The sequence below is a fragment of the Chaetura pelagica genome, unplaced genomic scaffold (genome assembly GCF_000747805.2).
Source record: "Chaetura pelagica isolate M959 unplaced genomic scaffold, ChaPel_1.0 scaffold176, whole genome shotgun sequence".
In the NCBI taxonomy this organism is placed as follows: domain Eukaryota; kingdom Metazoa; phylum Chordata; class Aves; order Apodiformes; family Apodidae; genus Chaetura; species Chaetura pelagica.
In genome coordinates this window covers 353,329-365,734 of record NW_009953484.1, presented here as the reverse complement: position 1 = coordinate 365,734, position 12,406 = coordinate 353,329, and the positions used below count along the sequence as shown (strand labels likewise).

The following is a 12,406-nucleotide window of genomic DNA, read 5'->3' as shown; positions in this document are numbered from 1 at the left end:
AACTTTCCCCTCCCCATTTACATTCCAAATAGGCACCTTCCTTTCCCCAGTCTTACAGATCAATGAAGTATGAGGTGCATTAATTTATACAGTTCTGTTAAACTACTGAAATAATAAGAAAGAATAAGAAAATATGAAGGCATTTAAATTGGTTGCCCACACTCTTACTTTATTTGCAGTACAAAGTACTGATTGCTAGAGTATTAAATTAAATACTGTACTGCTGTTAATATAGTTAAAAGTGGAAACTAGTCAGGTAAGTTAATTATTTTTCCAGTTTGAAAACTGTGTAGTTTAAATCCTTATTACTCATCTTCTGTACTAAAAGTTAAATCAGCTAAACTAGAGTAAGTGTGGATGTATCAAAGATACATCTTGAGCTGTTGAAAATTTTAATAACTAATGGAGATACAATTTTACCAGAGTTATATTTGGGAATCAGATATCAGGTTGTTCTGCAATTGTGTTTTTCAGAAACAAGTACTACAAGAATGATACTCCATTGATATTTTAATGTACTAACTCTGTGGCTGCAGAGGTGGTGGTGGAAGTCCACCTGAAATTTCTAACCTGGGAGTGGTTATCTCATCAAGCAGAGAAGAATTTTGTCTAGGTTCATCACTGCAAGGATCCAAGCCATTCTTACTTGACACGCACATGCAGCTGATATACGATGCTTTTTAAGTCAGCAACAGCTCCATCAACTGACAATGCCCTTGATTTTACAGATGGGGAACCTGAGGAGGAGATGCTTCAAGAAAGAACAGTGCAAGATTTTAGGCAAGATCCACAGGAGAAAGGTAAATGAAAAAGTTTGTAATAAGGTCTGTCAGAAGTGTTTAATTCCACACCTCTCAAAGTCTCTTTGATGCTAGAGACTATGGAATGAAAGTTTCACAAGTTCTGAAAGCCTGTTTCAGGGCCTGCCCAGGTATATTTTGGTGCTGAGCATGCTGGGTCCATCAGGATCTATCTCATGTTCAGGCACAACCAAGGTTCACAGTTGAAAGCTTCACTTTGTGCTGTTTCCTGTGGGTCTAATGACACAGACCTGAGGGCAGGGCTGGTTTTGCTGTGCTCTGTGCAGGGGCCACCTGCCCATCCAGGTGTGCAGACTGTGTTTGCTGGGAGAGTGCCTGGAAGCTGGCTGGGACTCAGAGCTGTGGTATCCACATCCCCTGATGGAGTGAATCCCCTTGCTTTGTTTTGACCTCCTCCCTGAAAGAAGGAAGGATACTTCCTCAGATCACCTGGTTCAGGGAGGAGGACCTGAAGGACTGGTGTCAGGGTACAAGCACAGCTTGTTTAGACCTGCTGTGTCAGGGGCTGTCTGGGTATAATTACTGTCCATTTGTATGCAAGTGAATATTCAGTGCTGCCTGTATTGCAACTGTGGCACAACAGTGACAGAGGAGGAGGTTCGTGCATTATGGTAGAATAGCAGGCATGTTGCAGTCATCTTTAATTGATACCTCTGTCCAGGTTCATGAGGATCCCTTTTGGAGCTGTGCTGCTGCTGTACTCAGTGCTATTATACTTGCTTAATCTGTCTGCATCTCCCTAAATTAATAAACAAAAGTCAGTGCATTCTTGTGCCTGATGTTGCACAGAGAAATTGTTGGTAGTTGAAGTATTCAGATGTCACAGCTATTGGTAACCGTATGAAAATCCAACTCAGTATCATACAGTGCCAAAAGAGATATTAAATCAAAATTACATCTGAAGAGTACATGTTTCTCACAATAAAATATGTATTTTTCTGTTTTATGGCATCACATTTGCTGCCTGAATTTGGATTATCTATTATACCATTATACATGTAGCAGCAGGGCTCAAAGTATTTTTGTATCTGAATAAGTTACATTTCTTTCATAATAAACATTAAAGATACACTGCTGTGTTTAATTTCTGGAGAAAATGGAAGGCAAGGAAGTAGAGAAGTGATTACAGTACCTTGTTTAAAACTGCTCCCGCTATGCAGAATTGGACAGTAAACAAATGAAGTTTTATGGAAAATCAGTTAATATTTGGTGATTCAAAATTTGTCTTTGCCAGTTACACTTAAACCAGACCCATTAGCTGCAAAATGTTCATCACTCTAAAATATTCTAGAACATTTTTATTTCTTTTTTTTTTTTTTTTCATGAAAAAAACAAAAAACCAAGTAAAAAAAAAAGGTTGCTAACTTTTTTTGTATCTGAATAAGTTACATTTCTTTCATAATAAACATTAAAGATACACTGCTGTGTTTAATTTCTGGAGAAAATGGAAGGCAAGGAAGTAGAGAAGTGATTACAGTACCTTGTTTAAAACTGCTCCCGCTATGCAGAATTGGACAGTAAACAAATGAAGTTTTATGGAAAATCAGTTAATATTTGGTGATTCAAAATTTGTCTTTGCCAGTTACACTTACACCAGACCCATTAGCTGCAAAATGTTCATCACTCTAAAATATTCTAGAACATTTTTATTTCTTTTTTTTTTTTGCATGAAAAAAACCCCAACAAAGCAATTAAAAATGGTAGCTTGTAAACTTTATAAACACACAAAACCCAAGCTTGCTTTTCAGGCTGATGAAGTGGAATCCTGCAGTCTCAGGGACTGAACATTACACCATGTTGAATAGGCAGAACATCATCCCAGTTGTAGGCTCTGGTTTCAAATGAGCTCCCTTGTCTCGTTTAGAAATGTGCAGTCTTAGGAAAGCCAGCAGTGCAGCTCTCTCCTGGGGGAGGCAGAGGAGAATGGGACTCAGGAGGGTTCCCTGTTTGATACAGCTCACTGATTTCTACTTCAAACTTGCTTGGCTTGCAAGTACAAATATGGGGGGTTTTCTTTACTTGTTTTCTTTCCTTCTTTTTATGTTTTTTGTTGGTTGTTGTGGGGTTTTTTTTGTCAGTCTGCTCAGCACGTTCACCTCAGGCTCTTGACACTCAGCCTGGGTTATTTCTATTTCAAGTATCACTGCTGGTAAAAGAGTCTCTGCAGGCCTTATTACACCTCCAACACATCTCTGTGTGACTGTCTTCAGATTATGCCATCAGTGACACCTCTGCAACATGATTAGTTTCCTGTGGTGTGGTTACAGCCTTGTGGAAGGAGTAACAAAAAGCCAGTTTAGTGTCTTTGTGTACAGGAGGGCAAAACTGGGTCCTCAGAGCATTTCCTACTGCTAGGCTGGGCTGCCTGACCTAACACACAGAGTGGGAAACAAGTGAGCCAGTTTCTGCTTGTGAAATCAGATCTGGAGAGAAAAGAGGGCAAACATTTACCCTAAGAAACATTAAATAGAAATCTATAACCTGGTGTTGTCACTACACAGAAATCAATGCCAGGATTAATTAACCAGTAAGTCCTGAGACTGTTAGTTAATTTCCGTGTGTAAAGCATTTTGTGGTTTATGTATTTCTTTATGAACTGCCAGGCCTCCGTGTGGACATTTTCAGCAGATATTTGAGAGTAAGAGCAACTCTGAGGCTGCTCTTGAGTTCTGCTTCATCCAGCACTCATTCTTCTGAGTTCATCCAGCCCAGCCTGAAGTTCAGTACAAGGAAAGAGATTCAGAGGCTCTCCCCTATCTACTTCAGTGAGTTCCTCTTTGTGACAGGAAAGCCTGACCAGGTAGGTTCTGTATCAGCCTGGCCTTTTTTCAGACAATGGAAGGCAGGTTGTGAGATTGGCCTGGAACTAACATTTCTGGTGGGGTGGGAAAGCCATTTGTTTCAAGTCAGGCTTTGGGAATGAAAATAAAAAGAATGAGACCAAAAGACAATAAATGCTGAAGAGTCTTCTCTAAAAGTGACAGTGCCAGACTGCCTGTGTGCAGCTAAATAAAGCAACAATCAAAACTGCTCCATAACATCTGACTTGTGCACGCCTTGAGACTCTTTCCAAATCAATAACCCACTCAGGCTCCCATAGTTCAAACAAGGTGTGTCTTCATGAGAGCAGAACTGAGAGCTGGCACTTTGGTGTCTTTGGGGCTGCATTCAGCTCCAGTGTCATGAGCTCTGGCAACAGCTCAGCAGCCTTGGTGAGAAAGCTGCTGGAGCACAAGCTGTTTTCTTTACCTGACAAGTGTTTGCAGATGAAAAGAGGAGGATACAAAGCTTGCATAGTCTGCCGATTGTTTTTCTCCATTCAGAAATGCAAATATTATTGAATAGTATGATGGAGAAACTGAAAAATTGGCCAGGAGACATATTACCCTTGGTTTTCCCCTATTACATTAGATAGGAAAAACTAGCAGGGCTGGAAGAAGGAGTGGAGAAATGAAAGAAGACAGGAGACCCCTTAGAGGCTTTTGCCATGCAAACTTCCTAAAAATTGTCCTTGCTTCTGGAAGGGACAAATGGGTTGTTAACACTGCAGGCTGAGGGCTGACAGAGACCCAGAAGCTACTTTATACTCACAGCTTCTGCTTTGCCAAGTATCCCTCCAAGGGGAACTCTCCAAGCAATAGCTATTCTTCAGTGAATTATCTTCCCTGGTTTTCCTACACAGGAATATACCCACAGGGAAAGAAAGGACTTCCAGCCAGTCGTGCTCCATACGCTTCCAAAACTCTGAGAATCTCTTTTTGTATGGAGCTGCTGCTGAACAGCATCTGCTTCTCAGAAAGTGTCTTGACAGCTGCATTAGTTCCTCCTGGGTGAAGGCACCAGCTAAATGAACGCTTCCTTGAGAACCATACAGCAGATGGAGATCAAACCAGACCTTTGAAATGAGGGTGATAAACCACAGGTATGTTTTCAATATATTGCAGATTGCTTTCTGCAGGATGCTACCCCACCTGTTGAGAGCTGTTTTTCTAGGACAGGAAAAACTACTCCTTGTTGCCTCTTGTGCTTCTGCCTCTTTTTTTTACATCCCTGCAGAGTTGGCCTTGGCAACCTGTCTCTCAGTTTTCAGTCAGGTCAGATTTGTTACCAATAATTTGCTGAATGATAGTCTGTTTATGACTTCTTGGTCATGCAAGAAGCAAAACCAGTTTCTGTCTCTGCTTTTGTTTCACATGTGTATGTTTTCCAAGGTTTGAATAGTTTATTTCTTGCCCTGTTCCCTTGTTTTCAGTGAATAACTTCCCATGTATTTGCATTGAATCACAGCTGATTCACTGCAAATGTGTCTATTCTTTTGAGTGTTTGACAGTGTAATATTTCATAAGCCCATTATGTAGATAATTCAGAATTTTTCAAACAATTAATAATTCTTCAACATTAAGATGCCTGCAGAAGTAGCTTGGGATTTTCAAAGTTATTCTGAATTTCTTGGATAAGTCAGTGGTGTTTCAATGTACTCATCCAGCATAAGGGAAGGCAAATAAAACTTTGATAGTTTTTAATCTTATTCAACATAATTTAGTCCTGTGTGTGTATGTGTATCTTATATCTACTTTGCTCTCTCTAGCTTTCTCTATCTCTTTATCTGTGCCTATTAGTAGCCTTATCTATGTGCATGTTAATTAAAAATGCAAAAACAATGAAATTATTATGTATATTCTTTGGAAATAAGTTACCATGTATTTTTCCTGGCTACTAGCATAATGGTGTCACGTGTTGAAATAAATTTCCATGTACAGATTCAATATTTTCATAGAACCTTTCTGAAAACAGAACTTAAAAACGTTGATAGGATGAGATCAATTTTCTATGAAAGTATCTTAAAACTAATATAGCACAGCTCAGAGTATCAGTCCTACTCCCAAAGAGTACCTTCAGAGGGGGAAGTGAAATAAGCTTGACAGTAACTCAGGTTACTTGAGTAACCTGGTCAGTTTTGGCTGTCTGGTCAAACATGCCACTCCATGGAAAAAAAAAAGGAATCACTTTTAAAAGTTTGAACTTGAGTACTCTTACGTGATAGACTCAAAGAAATGATAAATTATTTGAAGTTCTTCATTAGTTGGAAGATGAAAGATGGAAGAATATCACAATCATCAGGGGGAACTGAGGGGGAAAAAAGAATTTAAAAACCTAGTTCAGGCTTATTTCAGAATAAATGCTATAGGTTTAGTTTGTAGAAGATCAGATCTACAACCTGTGTGGAGCTTGAATGTGATATAGAATTTATCATGAAAAGATTTTCATAAAACCCTAGCTTGACCAATATTGTGTCGATTCCTTCTTTATTTTGATGATCAGGGTATCTATCACTAGCTGATTTAACATAGATTCTGTAAGTCCTGTCATCCTCCCAAGACTCAACTCTTTCAGTGAAACCACAAAACCAAAATACTATAGAAGTCAAATCCAGTCTATTAAACCACTAAACAAAGGGTAAGAAAAATGTCTGGCATTGTGGAAAATAGCTAGTGTTTGGCTGAAGAAATGTTTTCTTCTCTCTTTGCACTTTATTGAATCATTTGCTCTGGTGTTTATGGCTTTGCCTTCTAGGGTGACAGACAGAGATATTTCGGAGTGAGGTTCTAGCATTGTGCTTCTGATGGGGAAAATGAGGAGTCTTTTTCCTGCAGATTATGATGTGCTGTTAGTAGTAAAGCATTATCTATTCTGCCAACTAGCTGGTGATAGACTGCTTTCTCTGGTCAGAGGAAGCTGGTTGGAGTCTTTCCAAAAGTGCTGGTGAGTTAGGTGAGGTTTGATGTGAGACTGCAAGTCCATAAGAGACAAACCATAGTCTGTGTAATTAGGCTGCTCTATGGAGCAGATTCTAGATCTAAGTATTGCTTCACAAAACACAGGAGGGTAGTTATGAAACTGGTTTAAGGCTCCTGGGTAAATGGCTATTAACCTGACAAATTAATGTTTTTCTCCCAATCACAGATAAACCCAGTTGTAATTACTTTTTTGATTTTTAATAAGATTCTGACACGGATGGTATTTACTGCTAAAAACTTTATTATAAGACAAGACTATTCATGCATGCATATAAAACTTGGATTAATGGAAGCCCTAGAGATGAGTCAACATTATAGATTTATGCCTGTTTTGATGGAGTGAGAAGGATCCTCCGAGAAGACAGGAAGAAGATTATTTATATTGCCATCATTTAAGAAGTGAAGCCCCCCTCAGCAACACCTGAATACCTCTAAGGATAGACAGAAGGACTTTTCATAAATTACCTGGTGCATTAAAAATAAAGGTTATTCAGAGTAATTATGTAGGACAGTCCAATATAATAGGGCAGGAAATTGCTTGAGTCCATTAATTTCATTTGTGCCCTCTCAGAGCAAAATCCATCTGAGGTGTACATCAGGGGAGTGCACTTTCTCCAGAAAAGGCAGAGCATGAGGAAGATCCCCTCATATGTGTGTATACTTCTTTTCAAAGAGGTGATAAATTCTGTCCATCATGATCTTAAAAAATGAAGCAAACCAAAAATTCAAACATGATTTCTTGGCACTGGCTTTAGGGGAACCTAAACTCTCCTCACTGAAAAAGCTGTTTGTTGAACATCTGGCTTGGCATCTTCAGAGAACTGCAAATCATAGACTTGAAGTCATGCAAGGTCCTGCTGTCTGTGCCCACCCAGATGTGGTTGCCACTTACTGGTTCACTCAGCTTACACTGTCAATAACAAGTATCTCATAGGTCCTCTGCAGCATGCCTGGGGTGGATGAAGCTCTGCACGTGCTGGGGCCCAAAGAAGGGGACATGAAGTTGAGTCCCAATTCTTGGGCACTTTCCATCTCTCTTTCTTGTGCCTCGCACAAGTATGTAAGGATGAAGGCAGTGGGGAGTAGCGCTTCCAGGCAAGGTGAGTGTCCTGGCACTGCAAGAATCACTGGAAGAGACCCTGGTAGGTAAACCAGACCTGGCTCCTGGGAATTTGCTGGAGGCAGGAAGCTTCTGTGACTATTGAGCTGCCTTAGAGTTGTGTAGAATGGGAAGGTGTAAGCACAGCCCCTGGGAAGGCTATGGCAGGGACATGTCTTAAGTCATTCCTAACAGATCTTCCCAGTGTTAGACTTGCTCACTGACAGTGCTGATTTTTTTTTTCATCCTTACTTTGTTAGAAAGCTTTTGGGCAGGGGACTGGCCAAATTATGCAGCTGACACTTGGTGTTCCTCTGTTCCTTCCTGAAGTGTCTTGGAGGTTGCATCCAGACAGCACAAAGTCTGGATATCTGTGCATCCTGCCCTCCTGGTTCAGGAAGGAATAGAGAGCTATTGGTGCTGTAATGGTGATGAAAATTCATTTGCCTTTACTTGTCTGCCATTCTTCAGAGATACTGTGTTTCCTCCCCATGACTGCTGAATATTGTGTTCAACACCATTCTCCTTTACTTCATATAGCCAAACTCCTGGAATTGCAATGAGACCACTGGCTGGTAAGGCCTGGATAATATTCCCATTCAATCATTCCACACATGAATAAATCCTGTTAGCTTGAAAAAAACCACAACATTGAGTCAGCTGCCAGAAGGGACTTATCAAAATATTTTGTATGCTGCAGTTTATTTGGCAGCAATTAAAACTTCTGGCTTCACAAGCTCATCTTTGTAGATGCCACCTCCTTCCTGTGACAGAAAGGGCTCGCCTGCTTCTTGGATGGGTACATTCCAGTTCACACAGGTGGCAACTGTATTGTAACAGAGGGAACAACAATGAATACCAGGGATGGGCAGGTAAGAGGGCAACTGTGTGAACACGGGTAATTTTAGTTACCAGGGTGATCGCTTTTTACTGCATTCATGGTGGTGCCCAGCACCAATACACATTGTCATCTTGTTTATGAATTCCTGATGATAAATGCAACATGTATATGAGAGAGAGGGAAAAGATCAAGTCTTCAAATTAAGATATGTCTCTTTATGCTAATTAAAGCCTGACCTGTGCTCACCTAACTAAATCTAAACTTAAAAGCAGTGTATTTCTTTGTGATTATTTTGTTCCATATCTTCCAGTAAATTAGCAAACTATGTAGAGTTAAATATAATACTTATAATCCTTACTGTCATCAGCATAAATTCACTATTTAGATGTGCTTCCAGTGAAGGTAACTGAAATTCTGTTTCTGATTTCTCTGAGCCCAAGATTGAAGCATTCCATATTGATGTGGGAAATGAAGACACCCATGTTTTTGAATGTGATTGAACATGTGTAATAAAATATTAGGCCATCATTCATCTTAATAGGCATGATATAAAAAATAGTTTCCATGCAGCCTACAAGTAATAGAAATGAATTAGTCATTTAATTGCAAAATATTTTAAAAGTCATGATGATAACTTAAAAAAACCTGCTATGCCAAATTTTAATATGATAATAGCAGCTTCATTAGCTTTAAAAATGTGCATAATTTACAGGAATCTTGTATGAGCATTGAGGTGACATTTTCCATTTTAGTCAGATTAAAATTGTGTAAATAGGCCATTTGAAATGCTCACATTGTAGATTAAAATTAACTATTTAGGAATTAATTCTTCAGCTTCTCATGAGAATTATCCTTATTCACACAAGAAATTCCATTGACTAATGGCATTTTTCAGGCATAATTAGCTGACAGTGAGACCAGGATAAGACTTACTCATGTGAAAAATACCAACTCCATCATTCTTTGTTAAAAGATTTGCTGATAATGGTTCTTTTAATGCAATTAGCTGTTTCAGTGTTTTGTGCTCTACAGCAGACAGAGGGAAATTCTTTCATGTTCTCTGTGGATGGTCATTTTCCTCCCTGACTCATGAAGGGTATAAAACTAAATGGTGGTGGTGAAGGACATTTTTTGTTTGTTTTTACCTTGATAAATCAACATAATCCTTTTAAGATAACGTATCAGGAATATTTGTGAGTCCAGACCAGCAAAAGGTCTTCTCCTGCCTTATAGCCACCTTGGGTTTTTAAGGCATATGCTCCTGGGGAAGTGGGTAACATTAAGGGAAATATCAATGTAGCTACTAAGACATACTCTACTCTTTCAGTGCTGTGCAACAACAGCAGTAGGTGCATCTCCTCACATTGCCTTGTGCATTAAGGCAGAGTTTCATTTTTGGGGTTCATTGGAGACAACCCTGGAGGGCTTTCTTGGAGGTCTAGGACTGTTGACAAGATTTTTTAAGATCTCCCTTGCTGACTGATCCTATTCACACAGTCTTCACTGTTGATCGTTAAACCAATTATTTTGTTTTTATTATTTGCTTTTTGTAAAAAAGATTTATTTTTAGTACTCCCCAGCCTTTCCTTTGTCTGCAACAGAGTATTGGCAGCTGTTATGACCTCTGACTGCTGTATCCAGAAGCTCACATAAAGAGATTTCAAAAGTAGTATTCAGAAATAGAAGTGTTCTAACATAACTGTGTAGCTTTCTTTGTGTATTCAGCTGCCTGAATAGCACCATCTTTCATTCACCATTAAAAAAGTAACCAACATTTAGGTTGAGTCATTCCATTGAAGAGCAGTAACAATGTTAATTAATTGGAAGTTTATCTGTATTCACAGTCATGATGTGAAGGGTTTGGAAGAAGCCACCACTTCTTCAGCAGCTGAAGTTGGAAGACTTTCAGAGAATTCCTAAGGAGTTAATGGATCCTTTAAGACACAGTTTTGACAATTTTCTCTTTAGGCAGGAAAAGAGGAGTGTTTATAAAAAAAAAGGAAAATGGCATTGTGTGTCTCTATGAGGAAATATCAAAGTCAGAGCACAGAGCCTTGTAAACAGGCCAAAATTTTTTATTATTACATGTGGGTTTTTTTTTAAAAAAAAAAAACAAACAAGAGGATGGAAAATCTCTGATGAGAGATGAAATCACTTTTGTCACCTAAATTAATTTGCCCCTGTGTCTTGTACATCATTTCATGCCACGAATAATTGATCAGAGACTGAAGCAGAAATGAACAATTCAGGCTGTGATTTAAAGGGAATTAATTCTTAATTAAGTTGGCTTACTTTGGATTTTCATCTTTAGAGAGAATAGCCTGCTAAGCATTCACAGTAGAATCACAGAATACCACCACTTAAGTTAATATTAGGAAAAGCCTTCATAAGAGATTAAGGTGCTCTTCACATGAAGGAGATCAGAATGAAGTACCTGAATTTAAGACTAAGAACCAGAACTCAGATCAGTATATAGGGGTCTGGTGTCATCTACTAAGTGAGCTTCAGGTTATCCCAAGAAGTGAGGGAAAATGGCGAGATCAGAATCCTGTGTTTGCAAAGGAAGGAAGCAGTTAATCCAGAAGCCTTTTCATTATAATCTTCCCTGCAGTGTATTTCTCTGATACAGCTTCTATCAAAAATTTCCAGGTAGAATAGCACAGTCACTTCTTTGCTATCTCATTGTAATATCTTAGGGGCACTTATGTATAAGAATGCTGAATCTTATTGATTATTCCTAGAACTGTATACATTGTTTCAAAACTTCTGCTTCCTTACATCTTGTGGTCCTTCTATCTTACTTGTTATTTATCCTGTCCTTCTCCTGTGCCATTTGCAAGTGGTATCTGTGTGCATGTTGCTTTAAGATCATTTGGAAACTACATCAGTCTATTCGATTGGTATGAGAGGAAATGTCGCCATTTCTGAGGGCTGAAACATTTTTCAGAGATTTTTCAGAGACCTGAATATTTAGATGGCTTCCAAATAGATTCTTCAAAAGTGTGTAGCTGTTTGACTTCCACTGTTTCATTTCTCATGGGTACAAAATCTGAGTTTTGTTTGCATTTTATCCAAAGCTAATAAAGTTACAAGTTGAGATGACTGAAAGCTAAAAGCAATGTGTTTGATTTTTCAGATGTAGTTGTTTGTACTTTCCCTGCCATGCAACTTAAATTTGTTGGTTTCACCAGTGCTTAATCTTCAAAAAATGAAATCAGAGTAAATAATTAAGGAGCTCTGTGTTTCACATTGCTGGGCTGACAGCTCTTTTTCATGATTCTGAAGAGACAGGACAAATTTGTTAGTGATTTTAGAAGTGCCTGAGGCACTGATTAGAAGCAGCTTAAAGTGGGGTAGAAAGTGAAAGGGAGCTGTCCTGTGGGATGGCAACACTTGTCTTTGGATTCCTGTATCCATGCCATTGGTGCACCTGAAGGCTTTGTTCAAGTACTTGGGATAGAACTATGAGATGTAAGATACACTGTTTAGAAAACAGTATTAAATGAGCAGATGGGAAACACCAGTGTAGAAACATCAGTGGAAAGACTGGGAATGAGCACCTGGCAACAGGCATCCTGGGGACAACACGCATGGAAATGTGGTTGTCAGGAAGTGACCATAAGGAAGACAAAATTGATTGTGTGGCTACAGAGGCAGAAGGCATCCTCAGTAATCAGAATGTTTCAAATTTATTCAGAGTAGGTAATACCAGGAGGTAGATTACTAGATAGCTGCAGCTCAGTTTTGTGGACAGAATTTATAATGTTGCAATTAATTGAAAAGGATAATAAATCTGAGGTGAATCTCCCCTTTTATAAGAACTAACTTTTAGGGTTTGTCTGGCTTC

General features: G+C 39.0%; 1 protein-coding gene across 1 annotated transcript in view; it reads left to right on the top strand.

Moving 5' to 3' along the window:
* The first annotated feature begins 673 nt into the window (after positions 1–673).
* The window catches only part of ACRV1 (acrosomal vesicle protein 1), a 52,965-nt gene continuing 41,232 nt past the window's right edge, over positions 674–12,406 (top strand). The window contains exon 1 of the mRNA XM_009998572.1: positions 674–800. Coding sequence (XP_009996874.1) covers positions 674–800 — 127 coding nt within the window. The remainder of the gene's footprint in view (positions 801–12,406) is intronic.